We start from the raw sequence: 12,423 nt of genomic DNA on the forward strand, positions 1-12,423 counted from the left end.
TTGTGAGCGATTTACGCTCTTTCCATAACTCAAACAAAGCCTTGTTTTTCCAATGCTGAATGTATTGCACCAACATTGTACTTTTGTAAAAATGTAACGAAGACTGATTGTGTCTGCTGTGATTAACGTCCTTTTGTAATACGATAGTGGTTTATCCCTCGGTTCTGGTGAGGCGACGCTTTTGTACTTGGGATTAGTCCCCTTGTACCTCGCTGGGTGGGCTGGCCTTTGTGGCCATGCCAATAGCCCAGACACCTTCTCCGTGCTGAATATATATATTCTGCCCGAGTATTGTGTCTTCTTTCGTCTTAAGAGTATCGGGACGCTACACTTTAGTATTTTTCGCGCAATCCTTTACCAAAATTCATTTTCTATAATTTACATTTTAACATGATTAGAAGCACTTTTCAGTGAGCAAAATTATAGAATTCTGAGTAATTGGTCACGGGTGATCTTGTCCTTTCTTCGGAGATTGTCAATTGGTTGCAAAAATTTCCTTCGCTTAACCTTTGAGGTGGTACAAATTTTGCCTTTTTTACCTTGCAGGATTTTTTGGTGGAATCTAAAAAAATTACAATAGATGCCTAATACGTGTAACTTTCTAGGTCTGAGTTCATTTTTTATTGGACATTTTCACTATTTACTTTGTTTTGTTTTCCAGTCCCAACTGAACGGTGTTATCTGAGTAACCCCTATTTGGTACTTAGTATTTTCTTTAGAAATCGCATCTTTGTTATGTCTTGAGATATCAGTTTTTTTGTTATTAGCACTAATAAGAGCTACATGAAAAATATTTAACCTTATAGCACAAAGCAGCATTGCGTGAACATGTTTTGTCCTTTTGAACTCAAAATCTTGAGAAAGTAGTTTTTATTGATTAATTGATGAATCGAGGTTTGAATTGACCTTAATTAGATTTCACTTGTTTTCCGTTCAATTTTTCGCTTCTCATGCCTGGAGTTGCAACCTCCCGGTTATTAAATATCAACATTGAGGACCATGTTTCCATGGCAGTAAGGACATACGTTATAGGTCTTATTTATTTGAGTTTTGTATTTACGAATGAAATAAATACCCGCTAAAGACATAGTTGACTTAAATTTTCGTACATATTTTTAGTTTGCATGTATGCACTCGAGTCAAGTGCTTTAAAGCGAATTTGAGGGAACCGACTGCCCCTTGCGAAAAAGTGTTAGAAATAAGTGATTGAGTTACTTGATGCTGTAATTAGGCCCTGTGGTTGGGGTTGGGGGGTCCAACAAGTTAATGAAATGAAAACAATCTGGTCGTCTATTTATATTCCTACATATATGTAAACGATTCACATCTGTGAAGTTTAACTTCCTCTATCCGTTGCAGGCATCAAGGAGCACGCTTGTTTTTGTAGAGAAAAGGTTTATTTATGCCCAAGACCGCGCCCTCAGTACTGCCTTGGGATCGGCTTTGTTTCACCTTGACTTGGGCATATTTACCCTGTGATTGAACATGGGATCGAGAGATCCGTGAATTTGAGCGAGGGTGCTCACCTGCGTCCACACCGGTATAGACGAGAAAGAGCTAATTGAGTTAGGAGTCACCAATGCGTAAAATGATGCCGCACGGTGTAAAAACAATACAGCTTGTTTCCACATCTAAGAATCTTAGTTTACGGTAGATGCATTTTGTGGTTTCAAAATGCTGCGTTAATGCTACTCAGGTACGTGTAGGTATTTATTTAAAATATTTAGGTGATACGCTGCAGATCCACCTTCCCTAAGTTTAGTATTGGGCTAAAGTCAATGTGCTTAACGGAGAAGAGATCATTCAACTCTAGTATTTGTCCATATTACCTCACTGGTGATTAATTTAATCCTTACAAGACTTGATGTTAGGGGTGCAGTTCTTTGTTTTGCATTCCAGATTCCCCATACGAGATTTCGATTCAAGCACCATGTTCCATTTTTAAGTCAGCGTTAAATTTGTCCAGATCTATTCGTACTCCCAGAAGTCCAGTTGTCCCTACCACTTAATGGATGATGAAGCTTTAAGTGAAGTTTACATTCAGCAATGCGATATGATTACCATTGAATGACCTAGTCGTCGGGTTTGGCGTCTTATTTCCAATTTACGAATAACTTGTGCAGTAGAGGCAAAGGAACTGTTGAATTAAATTGAAGTAGCACCTTTATGTTAATAAATGTGCTATTTATATTGTCTCATCCGAATTGGCGACAAATAGTGGCAGACTAATGCTGCTTATCTTACTTAATTGGATTGGAATTGGTCTAAAGGCCTTAATTTCAATTTACTTCCACGAGGCGTAGTTTTTACCAATTTATCTCCCCCAGCGAGCAAAATTAGCTGATATTTCCGACGCCTCTAGGACTCGGAGTCACACTGCATTCACATGACAAGGCCGTACGATTATTTAACTCGTGGTTAAAGTGCAGCAGTCTAATCAAAGTTGTATTTTAAACCAAACGATTCTTCAAAGATACGATTCACTGCGTTGTGAATTTAGTGACTGTTTTGTTATAAAATTAATAATTTGGCAGATTCGCAGTCCAGCATCGCATGCGCACTATGCTACAGTCGCACACATAAGGCAGCCCTCAGTGTTTAGATTTTTCGCCTTCCCAGAATTGCCACCAGGTTGTAAATTTTAACAAAGTGGGGTAGATCCTCTTAATCTTGGCCTAGAAACCGCAAAGAAGCCTGAATCCGTCACCTCTAAAGCAGCTTTAGTTGTTCACTTGAGTCAACAGTTTGATGCACATTAAAACCCACTACAGGGTTCTTCGTTGCACTTTAGTTCAAGTTGCTACTATGGTCACTTGGAGATCCTCGTTCTAATTGAATACTTTAGGCAAATCAGATGCTTTATTGGCTGTAACTTTAACACGTGTAGACGAATAACTAGATCAACCACAAATCTTAGCACTCAATTTTGATGGTATTTAGACAACTATCTTTGGCGTACACAATTCTTCATATTGAGTCATCATCCGAAGGTGAATCGTTGGGAATTTCACTTTTGACTGGATTAAATTCATAACGTTTTACTAAGGATGGAGCACGATAGAGTAAGGCATTCATCTAGGGAAACATACATTCTACCCGTCTCAGGGCGACGTGCATTTGGTAAAACTATTGTGCTGAATCCCTCATCTCCATACATAGAGGGAAATGCAACATCATTGACTGCCTCAATATTATTTCGCGTGCATTTGTACTCTCTTGTGAATGCATGTTAAGTTTCCAGTGCGTCCTTCGAGAACCTACTCAAGGTGATTTGACATTTGTGCCATTGATCTGTTTATGGGTTTGTGCTCAGGTACGCGCAATCCAGCAGGCGTGCATTTATTGCACACATTCGCTTAAAGTTTAAATTGGAAACTAAGTTTCTTGGTCGAGGAATAGTGGTCGCTGATTAGCAACTTTAGTATACAAATGCTACTGCTTTTGTAGGAAGAAGGCCATCATCTGAATACACGGATGAAAAACACCTCCTATAGTTTCGAAGTTAATTGCCTGTGAAGGAGTATTGCGCATGCGATTTCGAAATAAGCCCGTCAAAATATGCTACAAGAGGGAGACGCAAGAGCGCACTCTGAACAAGAGTAACATATTCGAATTCAGCGATTTTCACAAACCATCAAACACCGGAGGGTGTGCACGAACGAGCCGTTGAGTGGGTTGGGCTATGTCATTGTCATTTGTATTTTTTATGATTAAGGAATAGGAAGGAAGTAACACCGGTTTATGGTGTGAAATCATATAAGTTGTCTAACTATTTCCATAGCAAAAATTTTCGAGCTGGCTCGCATCCTAAGTAAAATAGAAAGTTGTTTTACTGCTTTTTAAAGATGAAAGCACCTAAAAGCTCGTGATTAAACTGTTTATCAACTAAGACCACAGCAAAAGCGTCGCTTGGTGTAATGCGGCATGCCGAATACTTCATGAGTTTCATTATACATTATCAGTGACTCAGCAACTTTTCTGCAATTATTTGAATTGCAAGTGAACTATTAAATTACTTTAGTGTAGCACCTACGCCATCTGCTTTATTGGCCATTACGCTGCCGCTTGAAGAGGCGAAATCCTCACTGCCAAAAGTGAAGCAGCGCTCTCATTAACGTACTTTGCTTAGTAATAAATTAGTTTATTTCAACTGGTGGTACTAACGTGCAGTTCTCAAGACACCCATCGAAGGCCATCTATACTGCTCCACATATTTCCCACGTAGCAGGTTGAAATAGTTAACACCTCGGAGTCAGCTGCTCTGTGTGAGGCTCCGATTAATGCAATTTAGAGTACTTACCACTACCGCCATTGCAGCATAAAATGTTAGTCCCCGAAGTGCCGTAATGGTCCGGTTTATGACCTTGGCGCAACACCAACAAAATCAAAATTAAGGCCCCATTTCTGATGAAAATCGCTCCACTTTGCAACACGCATCACCTGGTTTGCACGATACAGATGGAATCCACAAAGCGAAAACCTGTATTAACAATCTTGTTAAGAGCTAGAATATTCCACTGTATTGTCTTATGACGTGTCTTTTCTTCCCTTAACCTAAAACCTAAAAATCTTGTTTCAGACATGCGTTGATCCTTGTAGAGCTGTTTCGCAGCATGGAATCCCTGTAAATAATGGACCACAAAAATTAAGCAGTAAACTTTTGGCCATAAAATATTAAAAAACTAAGTTGTCGAAGAACGGTCAACCAGCAAAAGTTGACGAATTATTCTAATCTAAGAAAGTAGTATTTGAAGGTCCAAGTAAACTCAAAGTTAAAAATTTGCTTCCTTTTGCTGATTCGACTCAATTTCCCCTTGAGAAGAGCACGAATAAGGCGACAAACGGTGCAAGCCACGTACTTAATAATATGCACCTAACTTAAACATCATAAACCACTTGCATTTTATAAGCTGTTTTAAAGGCGAAAAGTATTACCGGTTTGGCAATTTTGAATCCTACATTTATTTATATAAATGAATTCCAATAAGTTTCACATCATCTCTAAATAACCTGCAAGGAAAGATTATTTAATATATTTGCTAGAGATCAATGCATTCTCCTTGCGACACAAATAAAAAGGCAATTGTACTGTCCTACTTAATAAGAACAATAATCGAGAAAAATAAAGTTGGCAAGCGTTTTTAATGGGAACGTGAATTGGTCTCACTCTCAACTAGAGGTTGGTTAGGTGGCCAGACAGCAGATGTTAACAACCACACATCGAAAAAAAATGGTCTTCCATCTTTAGCCTGCCAAAAAATGCTGTGATTACTAAAATGAAACTTTGACATACAGAATTTTTTACATTCCTGTCGGACCAAACGCAAGAACTGTATTCAATTACTCCATAAAAAAGGCACGAAAAACGACGATGCATTGTTTGCTTCTAAAATTTTTTAAAAAAACCTGATTGAACAAGCTAGTAAGAATTCTCCTTCCTCAAATTGCGGATCTTCTGTAGTCAGCCGGTACTTGGACGTGAATCCAATGCAAATTCAACTAGCATGTACACAATTTAGTGATGATGCGTAACTGTGTATTTACGAGTGGAATATAAACAATCTAATATCAGCAAGAAAGTGGCCGTATTCCGGCATTTTTTAATGCCATGCCATTTGTAAGAGCTGTGACTAGGTCGGAAGTTAACCATCAAAACGTCTTAGATTGCGTTGGCTATTGCAATGTTAACTTTGACAGTAGTGACTTGGAAAACTAGGTAACACATGCGTAATTAGCTAACAATAGCGATGAGGGCTAAATTAGCGACTACACCGTTTTCGCCACCAAAATCATGTGCATTAACTCCGGCACGGCTTGAATCGCCAAAACTCATACTTTACTAGGAAACACTGCCGTCCACCAAAGTGTCTAATCAATATAGGAAAAATACGACACACCCGTTGTTTTACAATGAAAAGTTTGCGTAAATTTACCAAAAATTATTCTATTAACACCAGAACTTAATAACGTGCGCCGACATAATGAACATTCAACCATGATGCTTCATATCCGGCAGGTTATACAAGCCGCAAAACTTGATTTATGTATAACGGACACCAAAGATTACCGAAATATCTCGATACATCTATTATGAATTGGAACAACTACTAAAACAATGAGTAAAACACACGGAGATACAATCATCTGAAAGCCATAAAGTATACTTACTACTGCACTTTGAAGATTAATTTGTGTAGATAAAAAGTCCAACGTTGATGTCTTTAAACTTTGCATCGGAACTCGCCTATTTGTCCGATTCAGATACGATTACCGTCACAAATACTCATATAACTTGTCTGAATTGTTCAGTGATCAAACAAGGTCAACCTGTCGAACAAGGCAAAATCGGTAGAGGCTTGCTTGATGCACAGGCATACACTAATTTACAAAGTTGCACGTTTGCTGTATCGCTAAGGGTGATAGCGCCCGTAACGTCCCCCAGCTTGTTTAGTGCAGGATATATATGTGAATACTGGTGGTAGCAGACAAGTGCACCTCTAATACCCTAAAAAATCCGGACTTCAAAAGCGACTTTTTGGTTGCTGGAAAGGGTGCACGTTGCTTCCTCAAATATTTTAGATGAGTAAATGTGAATCACAGCAGGACAAGCTTCAGCAATGACCTCGTTACATTGGTCGTTTATTGGAAATAGTGTATACAGGCATAAGGTAGAAAAAGTCAACCTGAACAAATAAAGGCAGAGGAAGGCCTGTACAAGTGCGCATGTGAAGTGCTGCTGGGAGTGGTGAGAATATATTGCGAGGTAATAAAAACAAAAGGAGCTAACTGCCAATGCTACCAGCCTTCACCTGAGTTCTTACCGCGGCGATGTGCTAATGGAGGTTGCTGGTTTCCGACAGAGTTAGAAACACGACCAAGTTTCGCTGGGAGTAGAGAGGTGTGATTTGTTGCTGCGTGACGGCGAACCACACCCCTGCCCACGTCAGCACCAATCGTCTCTTCACTCGATGAGCTGCAGTTGCCGCCAGATGGATGACGTTTGAGTAGGTGCCAATCAAAAACGTAGTCCATTTTGTGCCCAAAGTCGATGAATAACACTCGAAAAAGTTGCCGCAGATAAGAGTAGTCGGGCGTTTCTTCGAAGCGCAAGTTCCGACAGTAATTCAGATATGTAGAAAACTCCGATGGGAAACCTTTACATAAAATCTCGGGAGGAGTGGCGATCTTCTTATCCCTAATTCTTTCGTATTTCTGACGTTTGTTATTCGCCTGTGATGAGAAAGAAGCAATACCGACACAAGTAGAGTTGCAACTAGCGAGATCATACCTGGAAATTCTAAGGTTGCAAAACAGCTGACTTACTTATGCAGTTGGGTATGAAAAATACGAAGTAATAAGTTAAAAATTAAGGAATAAAGTGCTAATTCATTCCAACAAATTTTTAAAATCTTCGCTTCGTTGGATTAAAAATAACCACATTTAGGAGCTAAGCACCTGTTTGCAGCAAATAAATACATGAAATACCTTGCGGTATTGCCTGATTGATGCTCCAGTCACAGAAAATATTACACATTAAATCAGCCAAGACCACGTGTCTAACTTTGATCAAAGCGCCCACACCCACAGCCAACCACTATGGCAGATTTCATTCCTCTACACCAACGTATTATGCTCAGGCGTGATAAATTAGAAATGAAACGAACGCATAATCGCAAAATAGACTAGCCCAGAGTATGAATTAAAGCAACCACGTAAATTAAAAGCTGCCTACCTTCAAACCCTGCCATGGTAAACTTCCCCGACTGAAATACATCAAGACATAACCAAGAGCCTCCAAATCGTCGCGACGAGACTGCTCAACTCCGATATGTGTGTTGATACTTGCATAACGAGCAGTTCCAGTTAAGTTTTTATTATCCCTAGTAATAATAATGAACAGTATGTGCAAACCTATATGGAATATGTTTCTTCGTTTTAGAACACATATACTTTTTGGCAAGACCAAAATCAATAATAAAAACCCGGTTAAACTGACGACCCATTCCCATGAGGAAGTTATCCGGCTTAATATCACGATGCAAATAGTACTTGGAGTGTAAAAATTCTATGCGCGATATCATCTGATCAGCCAACATAAGAACGGTCTTCGTGGTAAAATGCCGCGAACAATATAAAAATAAATCTTCGAGACTTGGTCCCAACAAGTCGATCACAAGATAACTGTTGTCCCCCTCACGTCCAAAATATCTAGGGGAATTAAATGGTTAGAGATACTTTACCTCATACGTGGGATCCCGACACCACCGATGAAAACTCGATACAATTTGCTTTCATACATAAGCTGTGGGTGTCTGATCTGGTTTGTTTCCACTTTAACGGCAACTTCCTGATACATTCAACAAAAATTCAAAACTTACTTCGCCTGTTTTTGTATTTAAACCCAGATATATGGTTCCGAACGAACCACTTCCGATTTTCCTAATTAATCTGTAAGTCCCGTTATTGATAACATCCCATTTGCCGTGCGTAGAGTCCGCCATAGTACAAAAAACCAAATGAATCCCAACCAATAGAAGTCGGCGATTGAAAACTGCACAACCTCGAATGATTAATTAAAACGAAAGTGTGATCTGTGTGATCCCAAATTTATTGGGTTACAAATAATAATACCCTTAGGGCTTTTGTTAAATCCAATTTCTAAACTCATTTTAGGTGGCCACAAACTATGGGGCAGCTTCAATACCAGTACGCTGGCAAAAAACTAGTTCCATTCATTTGTTAATTTACTTTTAAAGTTGGCATGTACCTGGCTTCAAAGGATCATAAAATACCTCTGTTTTTTGCAGGTAGCTACACCAAATAGTTGGGCAATTTGATAAACTAAGAAGTATTTTAGTAAAATACTAAATCACCCCCTCTTCCGTTATAGCTGGTGTGACAGGTTCAGCTGTTCTCTTTTACACCTCTGCAATCATGGATACATTAATGGTGTATTTAATAAATTTCGCGAAGGTGTACAGTGAGTTGATGAATTAATTTGTGTTGGGGTCAGAATTCATTGCCCTCACACAGGCTGATGGCGATAATCATTCCAAGTGTTTATGTATGCTAGCCTTTCTTCACTGAAAAGACACATTCAAGCAAATATGCATTACTTAGCTCCTCATTTTCCTTTAGAAACTTACACAGTTGTCTCTGATGGGTGGCATCTGCACATCCTATTGCTGGTTTCATTTTGCTTCCGTTAGTGTTTACACTTCGTCTTTGTATCCAACCAAGGTTGTGTCTTTGTACGGGTGTGAGTTTTTGTTGCGGACTGTAGTTAATTTTTTTTGCAAACTTGTGTAGTGCAAAATAGGTGGTTTTTGATGGTTTAAATTTCATTACACAGAAGGTATCATTGCTCCACGGATGATGGAACTTGCGATGTACTTTAGGTGGCAGAAGAGGTCTGCATAGATGTACTAGGTCTCTTTCTCGATAGTCTTTGGGCTAGCTGTGCCTTAAAAAATATCTCTTCCGTCTGATATGTGGCAATTGTAGGTGATTCTGTGTAATGTTGGAAATTTAACTCATCCCTTCTTTCCTTTGAAGTATGAAATCTGATATATTGTGGATTGCGAAATTCGCATTTGTTCGACCTTCGCAATCGGTGTAGTACCATGCTGAAGCTAACTGCTGATGCTTATATGCAGCAAACATTACCACCTTGTTGAAAAATCGTGTAACACTTATGTTGTTTTAAAGTTCCTTTCAGAGAGGAGGTGGGCAGACGAGTTGAATTTTGTGACTGAGGTGGCAACATTGAGCAACTCAAAGAGAGCTTCTTCAGTCACACTTCCCTAAACTTGTACTTTATTCCTTCATCTACTTATCCGAATAAACATGTTAAAGTCGAATCAACCCTGGTATTCTAAGAGTACAAGGATCAAAAAGAGGAAAATCTACGAGTCGCCCTACAGTTGGTATCCATGCCGCGGTTTGCCGGCCATAATGTGTGGTCGAACTCAGGGTCTGAACGGGGCGTTGTCCACCCCTCTACTCTGGTTGGAGGTAAGCTGCGGAAAGCTCGTTCCGCCTTTGTTGAAGCTGTCTCGCGTATTCCCCATTGACTTCTCCCACATGTTAACCGCAATGCAAGAACCATTTAACTAGTACCGATTCTTTCTGATTGATGACGAGTTAAGCAAAAGTAGCACAGCATCCTTCAACATGGTGTGTGGGTTATACCGGCCTTCACGGCGAAAGAGAATAGTTTCTGAGGGAGGGCGAGTAGGATCCACAGTGTTATTTGACGTTGACAGTAAAACCAAAGCCTATGCATTGCGTTTTCAAGCCAGTTTCAAAGTCCGTGTCGGTCTTTAAAAAGCGAAGGTTCGCCGAAGCTTACGAGTGTAACGAGTTCAGCGTTCCTCAAATCCACTTCTGCTTCCAGACTCTTGGAATGAGCAATCTGGCTAGAAGAGAGTGTCTTTTATTGAATAAATATCATAGAAATGTAGAGGGAATCAGGGTCAACGGCGCCCACTCAGCCATGAGGTTGGCCCCGATAAGCACTACCCACGTAAACGACGTACTCAACCAAACTCTCATTTTAACTAGTACTAAAGTAGTTGTGATAAAAGTGCTAACAATAAGAAAATTGATTGACTGTATTAAAGAGTGGTCACATTATAAAGCAAGATAAATAATTAAACCTCAATTTGTTTTAAAGAAAAACAATTGAGGTTCAACTGAAATTCTTTGGTGGTTCGCTTAAACCTGTATTTGATAAAGCCGGCCACCTAATTCTTCGCATATTCTACTTGCGTTCGAAGGCATGAGAATCCGAGCCATGCCACAGACATCAGCTCTTACGTACCACAGCAATTCATTTTCTACCATACTATAATGGCTTCCCGTGACTTCAGAGAACACTCGGGGCTCTACGATAATTGCTTTCAGGATTTCAATAGAAATACTTTAGCGGAACAGTTAAGGCTTATTACTTTTGAATCGACAGATCCGTTAACAGTGTTTTTATCAGTCCGCTGGTCTTGTTCATTAAATTATTTTGAGAGAGTAAACAGATAATAAGGATTTTTGCCACTAATTTAGTAAAATACTATTTGTTTTGCATGAATGTGACTTTTTTTGTATCACTTGTTTGTATTCATGATTAACAAAGTGTTTTTGGGAAGAGGCTCAGAAATGGGTCATAAAAATTGCCTTATCTTTGTGTTTCATCTCAGTTTTGCATAAAAACCTGTTATGCTCTCCGCTCTATTCTATTTGTCTATGCGACAAATTCGCTGATGCAATGCGTCCTATAGATATTGAAATCTATGGGGAGCATTTATGTGCGCTTAAGGGCTTTTACCAATGTCTTTAATGTCACATCAAGTAACCCGAAGTTGTGTATAGTGGCAATTGAAATGTCAAAGTTCTCATGTGTTGAAGGTTTTGTGTGTACTGAAGCGATTATTCCATCTAAATCAGTAATAATAAGTCAATCTTTAACAAATATGGTGCATGGGGTATAAATCTACGGTACAACTAACGCACACACAAATGTGAGTTTTTAATGGCAAAATTTTATTGTAGTTTATCCAACATTTATGAAAAAAATCAAACGTCTTTAAGATTAATGTCGATGAACGGCGTGATTAACTTTCTGCGTTGGGTGGCGATGTCGTCTCCATTCAATTAACATGTACCCACTTGCCAGTTTAATAGCCCAGAATATATTTTGGGTAACAATGATATGGAAGTACTTATACTAGAAGTACCTTTTATTATGAATGTGGCCGCGAAAAGCCGGTGATGGAATCTCTGTGATGGCTGGGGACAGAAATGGGCTCAGTCTAAATTCCACAGACTAGGTGCTCTGCATCAGCTCGTTGCGGAGGAGTTCGACGACACTGCTGAAGGATTCCAGAAGCGAACGACCCATCAAGAGAAAACAAGAGGAAGAGGACGTTTGGCTAGCCTCTCATACAGGAATAAAGGGTAACAGTGCTGACTACAAAGCTGAAAATAACGTGGAGCAGCGTGTTAGGAATGATAAAGAGGAGGAAGAACACTACTAATTCTTCCAAAATTTGAACATGAGCCTTATTCTTCATCCAATGGTAGAAGAGTGCACCATTAAAAATACCAGTTATATTTGCACTTACGCTAAAGAGAACAAAGGAGGAGCAATTAGGGGGAGGCTTAAGCGAGGCATTAATGTGGATTAGTTGGCAAAATTGGAAGCCCTCCTCATAAGCTCTTTGGTAGAATTCTGCACACACCCATACTATCCTACATACTCGATTAAACTAAACACTGCATGTATGCTTTTACCTAACCACTAACAAACCTAAGAATAATTTTAGTGTTGAGATTAAGTCAACTAAACTGATGAAATTTCACTGCTCCTCTTTGCCAGCATTACCGCAAGAATTGTGCCTAAAGTAAGCCCAATTGTTTCGACATGCCATG

At 39.4% G+C, this 12,423-nt stretch overlaps 1 protein-coding gene across 1 annotated transcript; it reads right to left on the reverse strand. All coding sequences in view use genetic code 11, as the record gives it.

Moving 5' to 3' along the window:
* Positions 1 to 4,575: 4,575 nt before the first annotated feature.
* EGR_07891 (Casein kinase I isoform alpha) lies at positions 4,576 to 8,501 on the reverse strand (the record flags this gene model as incomplete). The annotated part of the gene is made up of 6 exons (XM_024497140.1): positions 4,576 to 4,622; positions 6,822 to 7,230; positions 7,733 to 7,880; positions 7,912 to 8,208; positions 8,241 to 8,347; positions 8,379 to 8,501. 6 exons carry the CDS (start codon positions 8,499 to 8,501, stop codon positions 4,576 to 4,578), a joined length of 1,131 nt encoding a protein of 376 aa, XP_024348410.1.
* Positions 8,502 to 12,423: the final 3,922 nt, after the last annotated feature.

This window comes from Echinococcus granulosus (genome assembly GCF_000524195.1).
Source record: "Echinococcus granulosus chromosome Unknown EG_S00090, whole genome shotgun sequence".
NCBI lineage: Eukaryota > Metazoa > Platyhelminthes > Cestoda > Cyclophyllidea > Taeniidae > Echinococcus > Echinococcus granulosus.